At 44.8% G+C, this 19,400-nt stretch overlaps 2 protein-coding genes and 1 long non-coding RNA gene across 5 annotated transcripts; 2 read left to right on the forward strand and 1 right to left on the reverse strand.

The window, feature by feature from the left end:
• The first annotated feature begins 112 nt into the window (after positions 1–112).
• On the forward strand, positions 113–9,279 carry hmgxb4a (HMG box domain containing 4a). The gene is made up of 13 exons (XM_076265316.1): positions 113–176; positions 914–1,012; positions 1,117–1,256; positions 1,453–1,531; positions 1,621–2,361; positions 2,599–2,838; positions 3,146–3,318; positions 3,419–3,500; positions 3,684–3,748; positions 4,050–4,152; positions 4,380–4,546; positions 8,317–8,439; positions 8,571–9,279. Exons 2-13 carry the CDS (start codon positions 976–978, stop codon positions 8,613–8,615), a joined length of 1,995 nt encoding a protein of 664 aa, XP_076121431.1. The 5' UTR covers positions 113–176; positions 914–975; the 3' UTR covers positions 8,616–9,279.
• On the reverse strand, positions 3,450–4,461 carry LOC143101994 (uncharacterized). Its single transcript, XR_012982547.1, has 2 exons — positions 4,371–4,461; positions 3,450–3,854 (listed from the first exon to the last, which is right to left on the reverse strand). It is a non-coding gene; the product is annotated as an uncharacterized LOC143101994 (long non-coding RNA).
• Positions 9,280–9,839: 560 nt separating the features above from the next.
• On the forward strand, positions 9,840–14,227 carry LOC143101992 (uncharacterized). 3 transcript variants are annotated; one of them, XM_076265318.1, is made up of 5 exons: positions 9,840–9,952; positions 10,350–10,395; positions 10,676–10,865; positions 11,879–12,099; positions 12,437–14,227. In XM_076265318.1, exons 3-5 carry the CDS (start codon positions 10,691–10,693, stop codon positions 13,391–13,393), a joined length of 1,353 nt encoding a protein of 450 aa, XP_076121433.1. In that variant the 5' UTR covers positions 9,840–9,952; positions 10,350–10,395; positions 10,676–10,690; the 3' UTR covers positions 13,394–14,227. The 3 variants fall into 3 exon arrangements, with proteins under 3 accessions (XP_076121433.1, XP_076121435.1, XP_076121434.1); XM_076265319.1 differs by having other exon boundaries at positions 9,892–9,952; positions 10,343–10,395; XM_076265320.1 differs by lacking the exon at positions 10,350–10,395 and having other exon boundaries at positions 9,846–9,952.
• Positions 14,228–19,400: the final 5,173 nt, after the last annotated feature.

Below are 19,400 nucleotides of genomic sequence, written 5' to 3' on the forward strand. Positions count from 1 at the left end.
ATCCGCTTTGTCTAACTGCCGAATGCCGATATTAATTATACACTCAGAAAAACAGCTCGCATTGTGCTCGCAAACCTCAGTAGCTTCTAGGTCCCTCCTCCTCTGGTTGTTGCATTGTTGTTGACAGAATTCAAAGATGGCGACTGGCGCCGCTTGATTATCGGGGACCAGTGGAGGTAACTAGAGAAGCTATTTTCGTTGTTTTTCTGTTTGCGGGGACTGTGAAGTGTATGCATTCTTTCAGTCTCTCATAGAAACGAAATTACGGAGGTAAAATTACTTGCATATCATTACTAAATATTGAATTAATCCTGAATCGGGCCTGCATACGCAGAAGCCAGGAGCTGTCTTGACAAAATTGCCTGTGCTACTGTCGCTCAGAGCCAGCCAGGAGAGTTGCTTTGGTGAAGGATGGGAGAATGGGACACTGCTGAAGTGAAGGGGGTGTGTTTGTGTATCTTTTCGAAAGTAGGCGGGAAATGCCCTTTCAAAAATAAGCCCCAATTTTGACAGCAACATCACAGACTTCATCACACTATCGTAACAAGCACAACATTATTGATAAGGTTTGGGTTGTTGGCGTCAGCAATTGTAGCCCAATGTTGAATGTAAGACATCCAGGGTAATGTCATCTTTTCAATATTCTACGTGACAAGATAGGTTCTAGATTATTGGAAAGGAAATGTAACCAGAAGTGGACAAAACTAAACAGTGCATGGGCTTTCATTCCGGATGGTACAGGTGCGACAAAAGTTTTATTTTGACGTGGCGGCGTACTGCTAGGCTGCAGTCAAAGTGCCCGCTGACTGTCATCTGTTTTGGGAAATATCACCTTATTGACAGTGGCATAGGTTTCTATATATGGAGCATCACAAGTGTAAATTTACTTTTTCAAACATCTATGTAACACAAGGGAAAATACTGGAATCCCCCCCAGAGTCTGACTGTCCTCGCAGTTTGCAGAGTGGGTCAGCTATGGCTTTCGAGGAGGTCAAGAAGAAGGGAGCTATGGGCAAGTATTGCTTACCTTGTTTTTACAACATTTCACACCAGCATGTAGACAGATATCTTACATTTACACAAGGGTTTCTTCTGACTGAGATCTTTCTTGTCTAGACGTGTCATTGATGGAAGGAGATATTGGCTTGGTGGCAGGTCGTAGCCAGCGGGAGAAGAGGCGCTCATATAAAGACCTTCTACGAGAGGAAGAGGAAATCGCTGCGCAGGTGCGCAAGTCCTCAAAGAAACGTCCTAAGGTAACATTTAGCGGTTGGGTTGTTCAAGAGATGGGTAAACGAAGCACAACTCCACATACATGCCATCCCCCAACCATGATACTGTAGCGTGTAGAACTCTGTATAGTGTAGTTAGAGAATTTAGATTGATCTTTTTTTCCAGTAACATCTTTTTTATATTGCACTTTGCCATTCATGAAAATCTCTCTCTCTGTAGGACTCAGAGCTGTTCCTGTTGGGTGGAGACTTGCACAAGAAGAAGAAAAAACATAAAAGCGATGACTACTATTACAGAGGTAGTTTGGCCTGACTCTACAAAGAAATTTTTCGCTGCCTGAAACCACTGAAGTGATGCTCAGTCATCCTACTCATTCTTGCTTTCCAGATCACCATGGCTCAGGCCCTCCTCCCCATAAGAAGAAGCGCAAGTCATCGGATCGCTCGCCGACCCTCTCCTCGCAGCACTCCTCCCACTCCACGGACACGGCCATGGGCCTCCTCCAAGCCATCACCTCCCCTCTGGCCACTGGCTCGGACCTCGGCCCCCATCTGCACAAGAAGCCCTCCTACCCCGTCTCGTCCTCCCACTCCTCCTCCCACTCAGCCAAGGAGCGCAAGCGGGAGGGGGGCAGTGGTGGTGGTGGTGGCTCTGGCTCGTCCAAGTCAGGAGGACACTCCTACCCTCCTCACCAGCGCTCCGGTGGCGGCGCATTGTCATCGTCTTCCGCTGGGTCGTCCTCCAAGAAGCACTCGCACTCTTCGTTGTCCTCCTCCTCACGGTCATCGCTGTTCCACGGTGGCAGCGGTGGTGGTGGAGGGAGAGGGGAGCCCCTGACGCTCAGGGAAGCGGAGGGGCTCAAAATGAAGCTCATCCTCTCGCCCAAAGAAAAGGACGCACCAGCGTCGGAGAGCTTCCCTCCCTTCCCCGGCACGCACTCGTCCTCGTCCACCACCCCCTCCTCAGGCCTCACGTCACCCTTGTCCTCCTCGTCTGTCATGAAGAAGAGCAGTGGGAAGAAGGAGAAAGAGCGAGCGAGGGACAGGGTGTCGCAGCCTAAACCCATCAAGAAAAAACTGCAGAACCTGGAGCCACTGCCTGTTGTGGGCAAGGAGGTGGAGGTAGAAGGTGAGCATTTTGTTTTCAAGTTGTCTGGTAGAGTTTTAATTTGAAGTTTATGTTTTTAAGTGTTCTGAAAGCAAAACACCTGAACAGGCTTAATTTGTCTTTGGAAGTGTTTGAATCTATTTTTAGATCTCTTTTTACCTCTGTTTACCAGTTTTCCATGTTTTTTTTTTGCTTCACCATATTTCATGTACAGTATGTTATATATTTGCTGCGTCCTCTGCACCATCTCTTCATCAGGGCATTATGGGAGCTCTCTAGGCTCACTTGGGGGAGACAGCTCCTCTTCAGGAGGTGAACTGGAGGCGGGAGAGCTGGTCATCGACGACACATACACCCACCTCTCCAAGAAAAAGAAGAAGAGCAAAAAGAGCAAGAAAAAGAAGGAGAAAGAGAAAGACAGGGAGAGGGAGAAAGACAAAAGCTCAAAAGAGAAGAAGCATAGTAAAGGAAGCAGCAGTAGCAAGAAGGGCTACTCGGGTGAGTTGAAATAGTTTATGACCCCGAACTATTTGTGGTACAACATTATGAGCCAGACAGCCTTTGACTGATGCTAAATTCTCGTCACTCGTCTCATAAACTTTAATCAAGTGGCTTATGCCAAGCGAGAGTGACAGTAATCCACCCCCTTCTATTTAATCAAATTTCATGGGGTCCTAATTAAAAGGACCCCTAGAGTAAAAACTATAAAGGTTAGAGCATTGACAATAGTATATTAATTGAACAAATTAAAAATGCTTCACTAAGCTTGTTTATATGTAACCCTATGATCAATTACTGGTCTCAGATCCCTCTAGAAGCCACTCCCATTCCCATAGCGCAGCCAATCACAGCACTTCAGGTGGGATGTATCCCATAGCCACCCCAGTCCCCTCACATCACCACACCAGCAGTGACATAATGAGTGAAAAGAAGAAAAAGAAAGAGGAGAAAGATCGGGACAAACATGACAAAGACAAGGTGAGGCATTTCCCCATGTCCCCTTCCCCTGTGCTCACATATGTGGAGAGACCGACATGCACTGATCTCTTGTATTTTTCAATATCTCTCTGTTGATCAGCCCAAAAAGAAAAACGCGACTGCATATCAGGTATTTTGTAAGGAATACAGGGTCAACATCAATGCTGAGCAGCCTGGACTGGGTAAGTACCTCATATATTTTATGTGTCTGATTATGAGACGCACTACATATTTTTTGGCATGGTATATCCTTAAGGTTGATGCAAAACGTTTGACTGAATATGTATTCCGTTTATGATGATTTTTTACTTCTTAGTCCCAGTGAGGGAATGTCAAAGTAAAAGTCCTGTCACTATTCTTGCCAGTGTTCGGCGAGCTGAGCAAAAAGCTTGCAGAGGTGTGGAAACAACTTCCGGAGAAGGACAAATTGGTGAGTCTCTTGGTTAGACAACTGTACAGGTCCTTTATATTCCACCTCTCTTCTCTCTTTTCCATCTGTTGTCTTCCTTTACTCTTCTTTTCATCTTCTTGATTGTCTGCATGAAATAAATGGTAGAGGAGGGCAGTGTGTAAGTGACATGCCAGCTTATTTATAGAAATCCGTTTCTTGAGTCTCTTTTCTTTATTCCATGTGGCATCTCCGAATACAATTGTACATCTCTGAACTGTACGGAATTTGTGAAATACTGTATGTTCCATAGTGCAACATGCATTTCTTTGTTACTCTGCAGGTATGGAAGCAGAAAGCTCAATACTTGCAGCATAAGCAGAACAAAGCTGAGGCCACCACTGTCAAACGCAAGAGTTCAGCTTCCGACGGTAGTAGAAGTAAAGGTAAACTGGCCTTACCATGTCATTACAGGTCCAGGTCAAGCAAGCACATGAAGAACTAACAATGTTGTTTCATGTATTGCTGTTTTTCAAGGTTCGAATTTTCAGTCTTTACATTTTTGTTTATCTATTAGCACATTACCAAAACATTTCATAGACATTGAAAGGAGATCAATACACAATGTTGGATGCTGTCTAAACAAATGACATGATTTATGTACCCATCACAGGTTCCAGTAAGGGTCTAGCTGCAGGCTTGTCTCCTGGGAGAGCCTCCATAGGAGCATCACTGTCGCCGGCACGCGTCCCTGAGGTAGATCCTATCGACGCAGCAGCCCACCTGCAGCTCCTGGGCGAGTCGCTGTCCCTCATTGGTCACCGGCTCCAGGAGACTGAGGTGAGACTGGGGACACTAGACTCACACACACCACTGGTCAACATTATGGCTCTTGGCCCTTGTAGGCCAGGGTGACGAAGTTAAAGTGTTTAATATAACAGTAAACATTTCAGCATTACAGTAAACACTGGTCACTGTTCACTATTCAACATATGGACCACAGGATGATAGTGTTTGATATTGCAATAAACATTTTGCTGCAGACAACTACAGACTAGCTGTGTGCACAAATAGTCCAATAACCAATTAACCATCGGAAGCTATACTGCACGAACAACAATATCCCTATTTGGTCATTGGTTAGATTAGCTCAAAGTGCATTTTGTGCGCTTAACGCAGGTGTTTTCACCTCATCTAACTGGCTGGTTTAGAAAAGTGGTTGGAACTATGACCGTTGAGGCGTGATTTTAGCACAGTCAGCAAACCTGCCCACAAAATTTGAGAGCAGAAGATACCGTTCATATTTTCATGATTTTGAAGCCTAATTTAACATGCAGTGTTTCCCCACATAATTCTATTTGTGGTGGTAGCTGACCTGGGTACGTATCCTCTATGTGCTAACAACAATCCTTGCACGATTGTTAATGTTTTGATTTTTATGCATGCAGAGGAGGGGCGAGAGAGAGAGAGATCGGGACAAGGAGAGGCTGCTTGAAGGTGCTCATAGCTCTACAATGAAAGGATTTTATCTGATTTGAAATAGTACAACAGAGAAAATCATTGGCGTGGCGGTCAATGTCCATATTGTAGCAAGCCGCCACAAATAACCAAGCTAGAACATGGACCCACCTAACCATAGCAGCTGTGCTCTTATTATGATTGCACACACTTGCTTGGTTGTAGAGGCTTTAAGGGGAGAAGTAAATAAAAAGGAGGCAAGCACATTTGAGTGTCTTTCCATTCACTGTGCTAAGCATTAACATTCTCTTACTCAAGGGAAGAGTTGAGAACAGGGCAACATTATACTAGCTTGGCAAGCAAGACTCATTCACAAAGTAAATACAGTCTGGTCACTAGTGATTGAGAATCGTTTAGCGATTGAGAATCGTTTACAATGCTAGCATGGTGACGGGCATAAACTTTTAAAATCATTGTTCCAACCTAACCAATCACATTGATCAGGGATTCCTGACATTACTTCCTATATCGCCTAAACTTTACAAACTGACAGACTACTACAAATTGACTACCAACAGCATTGGCAGCCAGGAAACAATCTTCGGGAGCCTACCTTTGCTGTAAATAAATGTAGATAGATAGATAGATAGATAGATGGATAGATAGATACTTTATTGATCCCCAGGGGAAATTCAAGGTCTCAGTAGCATACAGACAATACACACACACTCACTAACAGCAGAAAAAGTAATTAAAAGTATACAATAGTGCTGTGGAGTGGGTGACACTCATTGTCCAAGATGTTGATCAGTTTGTTCAGGTTCACCTTTTGTCAGATATTGAAGTGATGCACTCCAGTTCAGCTCCCACTACAGAGAACAGCTTTCCTTACCAGCCTGTCAATTCGCCCCGCATCCTTCTTCTTTGCGCTTCCTCCCCAGCATACCACTGCATAGAAGAGGACGCTGGCAACAACAGACTGGTAGAACATCCTGAGGAGCTTGCTGCACACATTGAAGTACCGCAGCCTCCTCAGGAAGTACAGCCTGCTCTGCCCTTTCTAGTGTGTCAGTGTTGGCTGACCAGTCCAGTTTATTGTCCAGGTGGAGACCCAGATACTTGTAGGTGCTTACCACCTCCACATTGACCCCATCAATGGGGACTGGTAGCAGAGTGGGCTTAGACCTGCGGAAATCCACCACCATCTCCTTGGTCTTTGAAGTGTTGAGTTGAAGATGATTGAGTTTGCACCATTGCACAAAGTCCTCCACCAGGCTCCTGTACTCCTCCTGCCCGTTCCTGATACACCCCACGATTGCAGCTAGCTCCGCCTAGCTTCACTCACATCCATCTGGAACCTCTTCCATTGAGAGTGATTTCTCCAACCAACTTTATGGTTTAGCCAATCAGGACGCAGGGCGGGAGTTTTATAGATGTGACATAGCGTAGAAGCGACTGTGAGACTGTTATCAGCGTCACGGGTTGGCTTCGATGTGAGTGGTTGAAGTAGCACGTCAATAGATGACGGACAAGTGGCTTATTCAATCATATGCAAGCATTTTTTGATTAGGTCCAGCCTTCTGAAGCAACACTTCAATGGATCGGTTCCAGATGGATGAGTGGAGCTAGGCGGAGCGAAATTCATCTGGCTAGGGCCAGGTTACTTTTCCCCTTGTCTAGGTGAGAATGTGTCCTGTGTAGAAGATAATGATGATGGCATGCCACGTGAATGATGGCATCGTCCTCGCCCACTTTCTCCTGGTATGCAAACTGTAACGGGTCTAGTGCATGGCATACCTGGGGTCTGAGCATACCTAAGACCAGCCGCTCCATTGTCTTCATCACATGTGATGTAAGAGCGACAGGTAAGCTCATTAGGGTGTGGCTTCTTAGGGAACTTGTCCAAGGCGTAGACTCAAATTGAAGATGTGCTTCAGTGGCTCCCCCAGTTCAGCAGCACAGGCCTTGAGTAGCCTTGGACACAGTCTGTCAGGCCCCGCTGCCTTATTGATGTGCAGTTTCTTTAGTTGAGCTCTCACTTGATCTGTTGTGATGATGGGGGGTGTAAGGGGAGGGGAGGGGTGCATCTGGGATCTGTGTGTCTGATGGCTGTTGACTGAGGTCGTTGTCGAAACATTGTTCGTGATCGCCATGTGGGGGAGGGGTGCAATATCCAGTGATGGTGGGGGTACGATAGCCTGTGATGATGGAGGTGAGTGTTGCACTGGTATTGAGGGGGGGTGGGGGCTGGGGGATGACCACCTCCTTGATGTCCCTGTCAAGGCTGCCAGAGTCGTGGACACCTCAACAGGCACAGGCAAGGATGCGTCAGGCGGGAGCAGAGCGTGAGGTGATTAGGTTGTTGGGTGTCACCGCGATGCAGAGCTGGAGAGGCTGGGAGGTGGGGGTAGGGCAGGCACGCAAACAAGAGCCGTGTCTGAGTCAGCCGGGGGTGGTGGACAGACCACTGCCATTGGAGCTGGAGCAGGGCAGTCAAACCTGTTGTAGAAGTGGTTCAACTGGTTCGCCCTGTCCAGGTCCCCCTCCACAGAGCTGCTGCTCTTCTTCAGGCCAGTGATAATCTTCATGCGGTCTCATGCCTCCTTCATGTTGTTTTCCTGCAACTTCTGTTCCACCTTCCTTCTGTAGTTCTCCTTAGCCTCCTTCAGCTTGACTTTGAGTTCACTTGAAATGTACACATTCTTCCAACTGCAATTGAATTGGAAACACCATTCCCTAATAAGAAAGGCTCCTAATGCATAGAGCCAGGCTTTGTCAGATGGGTACATAGAAAAGCTCGGCTGATTAGTGAATCAATTAGTTGTAATTCTGTTTTTTATGTTTATGCTTCTTGCATTAATATGAATTTGTTTGTTTACCTGATACACTAGTCTGAAATGTAAGAGGGTAAAATTAACCTCCCACAGTCTGAAATATTCATGATAAATATTTTAAATGAGTTTAAAATGGAAATACAAGGCTTAGTATAACACAGTTTTCAACCAAATGAACCTAGCTGATGGAACAGGGCTGCTTGGGACCTTAAACCAAGTAGTTTTAACCGGGCTGTTGCCCCTATGAAACACTCACCATTTCAATTCTGTATCAGACATTCCTGTATTTTATCGATTCGTGTTTGTGTTTGTTTCCAGGGTATGGTGGCAGTTTCCGGAAGCCTCTCTGTGCTGCTCGACTCCATCTTGTGTGCCCTCGGCCCGCTCACCTGTCTAACAGCTCAGATCCCGCAGCTCAACGGCTGTCCCCGCAATGTCCTGGTGAGGACTCCTCCATTTCTGGCTGAGATACTTTTGAAAGAAAGCAGATGCATCTGATTGTTTGTGCTTGTTTCTGAAGAGATTTGAGTGACTGAGTATGTGTGTGTTTTTTCTGTTCTCTAATGTTACAGTCAAAGACGCTGGACAACATAGCTTACATCATGCCTGGACTATGAGGATCGTCCCTCCTTTTGACACGTAACAGGAAGGACGTCAGTCAAAGGACTCTTTGAAAAGACATTAAAAGCATCCTTGGAATTTAAAGGGTGGACTTGTAGTGTGCACCCACAAACTCATGTTTTTAATGCATTTTTAAAATTCTTAGTTATTTTTTATTATTTTTTTTTAAGGAAAACAGGAATTCTATTTTAGAGAGCGCTTTTCATTTTTATGTCTGAATTCATTAGGTGTTATGAATACTGTATGCTTGTGTGACTGTGAGCACTTACGTCTCTGTGTGGGAAATGCATTGTTTGATTGTTTATGTACATTTGTGTGTGTTTGAGTGTGGATGTATGTGGATGTATTTGTTACTGCCTCATTTTCAAGCATCCGTCTTGTCCAAAAAATAATAATTTTTTACTCAAATGTAACAGGTCAGGGTCCAACCTAGTTTTATGCTTTTGTTAATGTACCATGAAGATAATATATAGCACTTTTTCAGCTGTAGTTTCTCATTGTATTTTGTATGTGTATGATCCAAAAAATCATGCAAAAATGAAAAATAAGGAGAGAAAAAGCATGGGTTTTCAAAAAAAAAAAAAAAAAGTCCTGAAAGTGCAGTCAAGCACATTGTGGTGATTTCTAGTTTTACAGTAAAAACACAAAGTGTTAAAAACATACCTCTCTTGTTTTTTTTTCATTCATCATATAATTTTGTAACTTATCAATGAAAAGGTTTAGTCTGTAGGTTATCTGGCAGCCCGTGTGCTCAGATGTGGCCAACATGACTTCATAGACAGAGTGGATAGCTCAGATTCCACTGCATAGTCAGCATTCAAGCTCTGTCAGTATGCAGTGCATCCTCATGCTTGACACTCCCCTCTCCTTTGGACAGTTCTGTTAGCATAGCCTAGCCTAGATCAAACAAGCTCTTGGTACAGTGCCAAAGAATCCGGTAGCAGTCCACGCCCGGAATTTCCCTTTTTTTTTTAAAGACAGAGAGAATAGATGTCGGAAAATACAGGAAGGTAATTGGTGAAGTCAGTGTTTAGGTGCCCAGTCTTTCTTAGGGAGTATCTTGAAAGAGGAAGATGAGAGAAAAAATGTATACACGGTAGCTTCCTGTCTGAGTCACTGGAACTCAGCTGCCCTTGTAGTTCACTGTTTTCATTCCTGAGAGGTTTTTGAGACACTCCTCTGAGCAACGCAGAAACAGTCACTGACCGTATACAGTCATATGAGGAAGGGAGGATCCCCAGCTGCTGCTCCCTGTGATGGCAGCGGACTGAGAGCTCAGGCAAGAAGAGGAAGTGAACAGCACACTTTGAAACAAAAGGCCGTTTGATAGCAGGTAAAATGACATTTAAAGCTGGTTTGGAAACTGCCTCTTCACAATCTCCAGGACATTCGATCCCTGCACCCTGTTTGCCTGATGTGCCTTTTAAGTAGTTACAACTGTCAGAAATGACTTATGTTTGGCATAATGTTACTGTACATAGTTGGTGGGTGTGTCACTGTTGACCATGGTAACTACGTGTTACGGAGCAAATCAATAGCCTACATATGGAAGTTAGATTCTACTTAACTCATGATGGCGTAGGAGAAAAAATTCCTGTGTAATGGGTCATGTGCATGGAATAGACTCGTGTTTGTCTTTCTCTGTCTCTCTTTCTCAGTCTGTTGATCGTTGATCTTGCTCTCTCTCTCTCTCTCTCTCTCTCTTGCGCATATCCTTGGGGAGGCAACAGAAAATTGTAAACAGAAGTAGAGTAGTCTGCCGTCCTACTGGAAGAGGTGAGGAAGACAGGTTGGGCATTCACCATGTGTTCAGTTCAAACACCGGTCACCACAAAGTATTGTGTTGGAATTGAAAATCAGTTTACTGAATTGGAAATTAGTTTTACTCAAACTTTGATATTAGATGGTAATCAGTGAAACAGTGCTAAACTATATCTATTTCCACCTATTACCAAACAATCAATGAGTGAGTAAATTAGCTTTTTAGATGATTAAAATGTATAGGCTACTTATACTTAATAATGCTTAATAATCATCTATTGAACCTCTCATTTAGCTGGAACACTCAACAATGGAACGGGAGAATGTTCTAGAGTATGATGAGGATCTAGAGGACGGAACTCCTCCAGAAGAGGGGTGGAGAAAGCAGGAGAGACATCAAGAGGAAGGAGAGGATGATGAGGCCATGGACACAGTATTACAGAGAGGAGGAGGAAAGGATGAGATGCAGGAAACCCAATATGGAGGTATGGAGAGCATCTGTCAAATGTTAAAATGTTGTAGCAAATGTGACTGCCAGAATTAATTCAGGCCATCTATCCTTAGATAAGTAAAATGCTATAGAGAATATAGTTGTGTTGGTTTTGACCCATGGTATGTTATAATGAAATGAATCAAAGCAGCACAAAGGATGATTCATGAGATCACCCATTTTGATCGCTCTCGTCTGGATGTTACAGCAGAGATGAATCGCGCTCTCTCGCAACATGTAAATGATTGGGACATCAAAATTGGGTCACCTGCCAAAAAAGCTTGGGAACCCCAGCTTTAAAGCAATATGTGATGTGATATCCTGTTCTGCTTGTGGCAGGCGCTTCTGTTTATTTGGATTCGGCCATGTCTCTGGCTAGCCAGTAGATGGCGACATTGTTTCTTGATTGAACAGGATATCCAGTAAGTGGATATAAGTAGCTGGATGTTTAGTCTTGGATCTTTTTTATTACAGTACTGTTATGATCCCTCTGGATAAATAACATGAAATTATGGCATACTCAACACATGGATCTAATAAGAAGTGTTAGGATAGGATGTAGTCTATTTAAATATGACTTGTTCTATTTATAACAGACTTTGAATTTGCCTGATCTCTTGTATTCACATGAGAATCATACTTAGAAATCTAATGTTTTCAGCAAAAAATTAAAACAAAAATAAATCTCACCTTTTGAGTTTAAATTCTTTGTGTGTGTTAATTACACAAAAATTGGATATTTTCATAATTATGTGTGAAACACAATCATCTTAACATGTTGAAATATGTAATAGATTAACACAAATACAAGGACCTTTTTCTATTTCTTTCCCCCACAAGAATGAAATATAATAATTTAAGCATGTCCTTTGACTGTGGGTACTCATCCTCAACAGCACTAAACCCTCAAATTCATAATACACCATACCTAACTGTACTGAATTGATGAACGTTTTTTCTGAAATGCTGAGCTTGGTCCTCTGCTCACGCATTGTGTGTTTCGTGCAGCCTCAGCTCCGTCTGCCTCCTCCTTGGATCCCAGCTCCTCGCCCCCACTCCTGGCTGCTGGCCCTGAGCTGAGGCTGGTTCTGTTGGGGCAGGCTGGCGCAGGCAAGAGCGCTGCTGGGAACAGCATCTTGGGACGCGGGGCATTTGAGATCAAGGCCTCAGAGGGAGCAGCTGGAACGCGTGATTGTAAGAGCAGAGCAGCAACAGTTGCCGGAAGACAGGTAAGTTGTTTTACTTAGCTAATTAACTACCTTGACCGTGACTATTTCTTGCAGGCACTTCACTCTTAATCGCTACCTATATTGTCCTGTGTTTTCGCATAATTTTCACCACTGCAATTCTTATATATAAAAACAATAGACAGCCAGAGAGTGATATAGAGCACTCCTATCATTTGTTCTGACTGATGCATCACAAACAATTAATTGTTAAATAAATGTAATTAATTCTCAGCCTTTCACAAATCAAGGATCCAATTCTCAATAGACTATCCTAAACAGACTCTCAAATCGAATCTGTTATGTTACTCACTCACTTATCTACATGACGTCTCCTCAGGTGACCGTGGTGGACACTCCGGACTGGTTCTGCTCGGAGCTCTCCCCGGAAGACATCCAGCAGCAGATCCGCTCCTGTCTGGCCTTGGTGGCCCCGGGGCCCCACGCCTTCCTGCTGTGCGTCCCTGTGGACCAGCCCGCCTCTGTGGAGCTCCTGGGGCTGGAGGCCTTGGAGATGGTGTTTGGCCCCAGGGCCGTCAGCCGGCACACGCTGGTCCTCTTCACCCACATGGATCGGCTGTCCGAGGGGCTCAGTCTGGAGGACTACGTGACCAGCAGGGAGCGCCGTGACCTGCTGAAGCTGGTGGATGGATGCGGGGACCACTACCATGCCCTGGAGAGAGGGAGAGGAGGAGGAGAGGGGGAACAGGAGGAGATGGAGAGGCGGAGTGTGAAGGAGCTGTTGTGGAAGGTAGAGCAGGTGGTGAAGGAGAGCGGGGTGGACTTCCACGCCTGGCCCCCTAAACACAAGGAGCCTGAGAAGCGTAGCAGGCTGAGGAGAGACAGAGCAGAGTGGTCAGAGATGGAGAGAGAGCCCGACTCATCCTCCCCCTCCGCCCCCTCACCCCTAGAGCCAGAGGAAGAGCCAGAGGAAGAGCCAGAGGAAGAGCCAGAGGAAGAGCCAGAGGTTGAGGCTGAGGCTGAGGCTGGGCCCGCACAGGCGACGGACACAACGGAGACCAGCGATGATGATCTCATACAGGGTGATGACGACCTTATAGAGGGCGATGACCCCTCTCTCGCTCCCGCCGTGCCCCCTCCCTCCTTCCTGCGGGGCTTGTGGGACACGGTGGTCGGGTGGCTGTGCCACATCCCCGGGCTGGTGAGGGGCACCGCCCTGCTGGGGTCCTTGGTGGGGTTCTTTGTGGGGGGGCCGGTGGGCAAGATGCTGGGGGACGCTGTGGGCTCAGTGGCCACTGAGGTGGGCAGGAGGAGGCGTGTGAAGAAGACCCAGTGAGGGTGCACACACACAAGCAGCACACAAGCACTCGTTTACACAGATAAAAAAGCATAGACGCTACATAGTTATGCACTGTAGGAGAGTATGCAGCTACGAAGCAAGGGCACACAAAGGCTGAGAGAGCTTGTTTACTGGGAAGCCACAGTGAGCTTGGTCCTATAGGATCATTTTATCATATTTAAGGCTGTAATTGTTTCAAATGTTTCAGTCAGTCAGCTTTTGTTTGCTCTTGACGAAACGCACAGGGACATTTTAACAATGCTGAACCACATTCACACACAGAAAATGTAAATGTACTAGGCTTACAAAAAAAACTTATTAACAACATAGGTTAATTAATGAATAAAACAAAATCAGACTATTAAATTGTGTTTTCTGTAATTCACTGTATGATTCCTGCAAAGTCAAACCTTATTGGTATACAATAAAACTGAAAAAGAAAAAAAAGAAAAATCCACTTTTCTAGGACTAAAATATCTAGGACTAACTAGGAGTTAGAGAGATATAATTTCAATTAAACAAAAACATGTACAAATTTAAGAAAATTACATTATTTCGCAATCATATTTAGGCCTACTTTGAGTTGATTTTTTTTTTTTTTACATTAACACAGGGAATCTCAGCATTCCTCTGGATTTTCCTCATGGAGACATGTATCAGTGTTTTTTTAATGCCTGGTCTGTGCCTCCTGACATTATGCAGACATACATGATTTGGCATGATATCAGCTTAATGATGTATGCCTGACAATAAATTACACAAATCAATTATCCACTTTGTATTTGGATATGAGTGGTGCAATTTGCAATTAAAACAAGTGTAATTACTGTGTTATTGAGTCAATTCAACTTTCACTGTGGCTCCCCAGACAGGAGGCCTCTGACTCCTGTTGCAAGGTACAAGTGCTTCAATGTAATGCACACTGTGATGTAATGCAATTAATACTTACATTTCCCTCTGAACTTCTGAAGAATAAATGGGCTATTACTGAGGTAAAAATACTGATTATACTTTTGCACTTTTTTATTTTCTTGAGCACATATCTGGTTTTAATTGTCAACTGCCTGGTACTTCAAAGTAATTGTATTAACTAATAACAGTTTTTTAAAACATGGAGTTGTTTATCTCTAAATCTATTTGGTGCCAAGTTGGCAAATCACCTCATAATGACTGTGATCTATGACTGACAGGGAAGGACTTACGATGGAACAGTACCGCCGCTCCGGGATGCCTCACATGGCTTCCCACAGGGAAACCCTGCATGGGAGGCTGAGAGACAGAAACTATGCGATGACCAGACAGACAGATAAAGCTATAAGACGAAAAGGCTCCTCCATTATCTAAAGAGATCCGGACTCCTTCTCCCCGTCACTCTTTTACAAAAGGGCAGGTTATGGTTTTGACGTTGAAGTAAATGTTAGTCTGCTAAAACCATCCGTCAAACGAGGGAGAGAAAAAAAAACTCCCACCTCTGTATTTGGAGCAATCTGCACAGCACAGCGAAGCATTGCCCCGTGTGGGTGGTCCACCAATGAGAGAGAGTGAGACCAAGAGGATCAGCCTCGCTCTCGTGTTTCTATAGAGGAGAAATAAAATAGAATAGATAGCTCTGTGTGCACTTGTGTGTAAGGCTATGTGTGTGCATGAAAGAGAGAAGAGCTGCACTGAGAGTGAAAGGAAGCAGAGAAGGAATACGCACAGGGACCCACATCTGTCCTCCAGATGTGGCGCCTCCGTATTTGAAACAAGGGGAAAAAAACAAGAAAGTTTAAAAAGTGCAAAAAGGAAAATGGGTGCTAAACAGTTTTTATTGTTGGAGATTACTGATATAATAGAAAAAGGATTATGGTTGCAGGCTATCTGGTGGTAACCTTCTGAATGCCCTCTGTTAACATACTGTATGCTAAAGAAAAGATGTAGTGTTCTGCACAGTGCTCTCTCTCTCCCTCTCTCTCTGAAGATGGTGTGTATAAAAAGGGAACACCTGTCCAAATATTAGTGTGTCCTATTGGACATGCTTTGGGGAGAAGAGAGAGTGAGGAATGAATGAGCGAGGGAGTGAACCTAAAAGACAGAGAGCAGAGGGATGAAAAGTGGATGGAAAGTAAGAAGGAGAAAAACAGCGAGAAAGAAAACATGCTTGGAACTTTTACTGATTTCTATATGAGGGTGAGATCCATATAGACCTACAGAACGGCATCGCAGAGTTTCTTGAAGAGTTCACAATAAGATAATCTTGTCGGGTTGAAAGAACACACTCTCTACATTTGGTGTTCGCAAAAAGATCAAATTGACTCACTTAATCATGTGACCCATCTCCTTATAGGGTCTCTAATTAAGCTGCACTCTCCTAACAGCTGTTAGATACTGACATTAACATTAGTGGGTGCCACAATGTGTTTCATATATGTCTATTAAGGTTATAGAAATGTAAATGTTGTTAAATCATTCAATATAGCCACATTGCAATGAGAGTTTGGAATTGGCTGGAAATAATTGCAGTTTAACACAATAATGATAAATGTGAATTTGATTATTATAATGTGTGCTTTTATGACTTAATTGTCTCAGTGTTCTCTAAATGCTTGGCTAGGCCCAGGGTATTTAGGGAAAAAAGAAAAAGAAAAGAGCAACAACAAAAACATTCATCTTGCTCTAAAATGTGTTGAGCAAGTGGTAAGCCTATCCTAACCAGACAAAGATGAAAGACCTGAGGCCAAAATGGACAATTCTGCCAGCGGAGGACTGCACGTGTGACTGTTCTCCCTGATGTCCAGCGCCCAGCCCTAGTGCTAGGGCGGGCGCACAGTCCGCTCATCTTTTTCCTATTACTGCTATTTGGATGTTCCTCCCTGTGGTGTGCGCGTGTGTGGCTGGAATTGTTTACTGTGGAGCTCTAACCCTGTTTAACATTGCGCTTTGTCCGCGTGTGTGGGTTGGAGACCACTCATAAACCTCGGATGAAAGCCCCAGCCAAATTAATAAATACGAAGGCAGAAAGGGAGTGAGAGAGAGATCAGCTTTTAACAGCTCCGCGAGTAGTTATTTGCGTATGCGTTCACGATAAAGCCTGTTAATGTTTATGGGAGACTGGCTTTGTTTCATGGCTTAAAATGGCGGTGTTTATTTATTGCCTTTTGGTGCACAGGCATGCCAAATGTATGAGGCATGCTTTTGTTCTTGATCTTGATTTTTGAAAGATTTACTGCGTGATCCTGCAGCTAAAACAGACGGTGTAATGGGAGGTAATCAAATTTATGTTTGTACAGGTAGTAAAATAAACAGATAAGAATAATGGCAAGCTTCACAAAATAAAAGCTACTAAAACACTGTTGGGGTTTTGTCCAAAATTGGATATGAGGCCTCTATCAGAGAGTTAACCTAGAAAAACAACACAAGGGTTCATGAGCCATAATTTCAGCCTGAATAATAGAGTTTTTATAACATGTATATTTTATAATAATGCCTCCATTAAAAAGACAAAATTTAGCAGCATAGGCAAAGTGTTGAAATGGTGTTGTGTAATCATGATGAAACCACACCAGTTGAACACAATCACACACAGCTGTCCTGTTGTCTGGGAAGCAGGCATGGATGCATTTTCACAAGGAGTGAAACATAATAACACACACACACACACACACACACACACACACACACACACACACACACACACACACACACACACTTTTTTTCTCACTCTTCTTTCTTTTCTCTCACTCATACACACATATCTTGATCATGACTTGTCCTTTTCCTTGATGAAAAACTACACATTACAGGAAATGGAGAAGTAGTTCAAAGATGGACTTTTTGGCAGAGGTGGCATGTGTAATAAAGGGAAAGTGTGTGTGTGCATGTGTGTGTCTTATTATACTACTTTACTGCTGTTATTGTTGCACACAACAAAACAAGAATCAGTGGGGAGCAAAACTAATCCAACAGCCACACCTTCTATCAAGACCAAGTCGACCTGAAGCAGGACATCAGAAAAGATCACTGACTGTGTAGTGGGTACAGTATGCAATATGCACACATGTACCTCAAGGATTTCCAGCCAGTTTTAAAGCGGGCTATTGAGGAGATCCGAGTTAGAACTGATGACCACACCCACCCACACTCCTCTCTGACCCATCCCAGATGACAGGGGGATCTGGGGGTCTTAGGTGGGCTCAGCGCCAGCCCTAGTTTATTAATCATGTGGTGCACTGTAAGTGACGTCCGTCGCTGTTTGCGGTGTGCGGGTTCCCTTTGATGGGAGAGGGAGGGCTGAGTTTGAGCGAGCAACCCCTGGGAGGTGGGGGGGGGGTCCTCCCCTCAGTTACGGACACCGACCCTGCGGTTGGAATCACAAGCATGGGGTCAGGCCAACACAAGCACAGTTGTTCCTGTGCAGTCTGACTTAGAGCTTAGAGGATGTGTGTGTATGTGTCTCTGTGTGTCTTTGAGTGTGCTCAAGTGTGTGGATATGAGGTGGTCGGTCATAATGCGACACAGACCGGCAAGGATGCCACTGCTGCTGTAGTCCCCCGTGCAGCCAGTGGATCATCCCATGATCCCTGGCCTAGGGCCACACATGGAAGGAGAATACACACACACACACACACACACACACACACACACACACACACACGCAATGGGGTTCCGCCCTTCCACCTCATAAGTCAAAGGCCAGGTCTGCAGGGCTGCCAGTCAGCGGCTCGCGGCTAGCTGCTCATGCTTTCTGCATGTGGTCCGACGGGCCTGCTAAGCTGCTGTGGTCTGTAGCGGCAGCGGTGAAAGTGAAGCAAGAGAGGGGGGCTTTACTGTCAACTGGAGCAGTGTGGCCCCGACTAAGCTGAGCCGGAGATGTGAAGTCAACGAGAGAGAGAGAGAGACGGCGTGTCGGGAGCGATGCTTAAAACCACAAGGACAGCGAGCATCTCAGGCAGTCATTTACCCAAATCCACAGCGAAGCCAAGGTCTCGGCGTGAATTCCACAAAATGCAGAGAAATAACCGCCCGTTGTAGCCTTTGAAGCCTCTGTAACATAATAGCCCCACGTCCAAAGGGCCATATCTTGTCGTATCGTTTTAGGAGAGATGGGGAACAAATACAAAACATGCGCTCACGCGACCTTGAGCTGACAAGGACCGCAAAGGCGTGGCAGGCGGGCCTGCGCCAGACGAGAGAGCACACGGGGGCAAGCGGCGGTTGCGGTCTCTGTTCCTGTTTGGTGTGACACGGTCCGATGGATGCTCGGAGGAAAACACAGGGCACAGAGCAGAGAGGGAGATGTGGAGGCCCCTCAGACGCCTGATACCAGGAGGGGAGAGAGAGAGAGAGAGAGAGAGAGAGAGAGAGATACACTCTTCAATCTGTGCATAAAATGAAAGACAGTTACTCGACCCCAAAGAGACCAAGCTCTGATGGGTTTCCTAGTCCCTTTAGAAGCCCCCATCCAGTGTAGGCAGAGGGAGGGGGAGGGATAAGCCCAAGAACAGAGAGATGTCAGGACTCCTGCCAGGAACAAGGATCAATAAGAGCACTTATAAGAAACACTGAAAAAATGAAATGTCAAAAAGAACCCAATTGTAGTTTCTTCATATTTTCACACACATAAAAAAAGTATCTTGACATAGATTGTCTGGGAAATAATGCAGTAGCATGGAGTACTGGTCCCACAGTTCCTTATTTTGTGACTGTTATAGGGGATGCTCTGCACCCTTAACGACAGATCTGCACTTAGATGCAACTCTGAGCCAAAGCTCTGTCCTTCCACTACCCTGCAACTCCAAGGCAAACTAGCCAAACTGGGTGCTAACAACCCCAGACAAGCCAGTGGCACAAACAGAGCAGAGGTGAAATATTATTGTATGGTGATTTGATCAGCATTTGATTCCATGGACCCTAGATGGATACAAACTCAAATGATATTTAAGGATGCAAGACATCTTTTTCCTTTAACAAATAAATGAAATCAGTAGTTAATGATTTAAAACTGGAATAAAGTTGAAGGACTAGG

This window comes from Alosa pseudoharengus, unplaced genomic scaffold (genome assembly GCF_046254945.1).
Source record: "Alosa pseudoharengus isolate Yale_2024_CS ecotype anadromous, Long Island Sound unplaced genomic scaffold, YU_APseudo_1.1 YU_APseudo_1.1_scf_4, whole genome shotgun sequence".
In the NCBI taxonomy this organism is placed as follows: Eukaryota; Metazoa; Chordata; class Actinopteri; order Clupeiformes; family Clupeidae; genus Alosa; species Alosa pseudoharengus.

Bases quoted from the DNA above. Each gene is read 5' to 3' on its own strand.
- hmgxb4a (XM_076265316.1), top strand. From the start codon at position 976: ATGGCTTTCGAGGAGGTCAAGAAGAAGGGAGCTATGG. The intron at 3,501-3,683 runs GTAAGTACCTCA...TATTCTTGCCAG, and splicing joins TGCTGAGCAGCCTGGACTGG to TGTTCGGCGAGCTGAGCAAA. The intron at 8,440-8,570 runs GTGAGGACTCCT...CTAATGTTACAG, and splicing joins GCTGTCCCCGCAATGTCCTG to TCAAAGACGCTGGACAACAT.
- LOC143101992 (XM_076265318.1), top strand. From the start codon at position 10,691: ATGGAACGGGAGAATGTTCTAGAGTATGATGAGGATCTAGAGGACGGA. The intron at 10,866-11,878 runs GTATGGAGAGCA...TGTTTCGTGCAG, and splicing joins GCAGGAAACCCAATATGGAG to CCTCAGCTCCGTCTGCCTCC. The intron at 12,100-12,436 runs GTAAGTTGTTTT...ACGTCTCCTCAG, and splicing joins CAACAGTTGCCGGAAGACAG to GTGACCGTGGTGGACACTCC.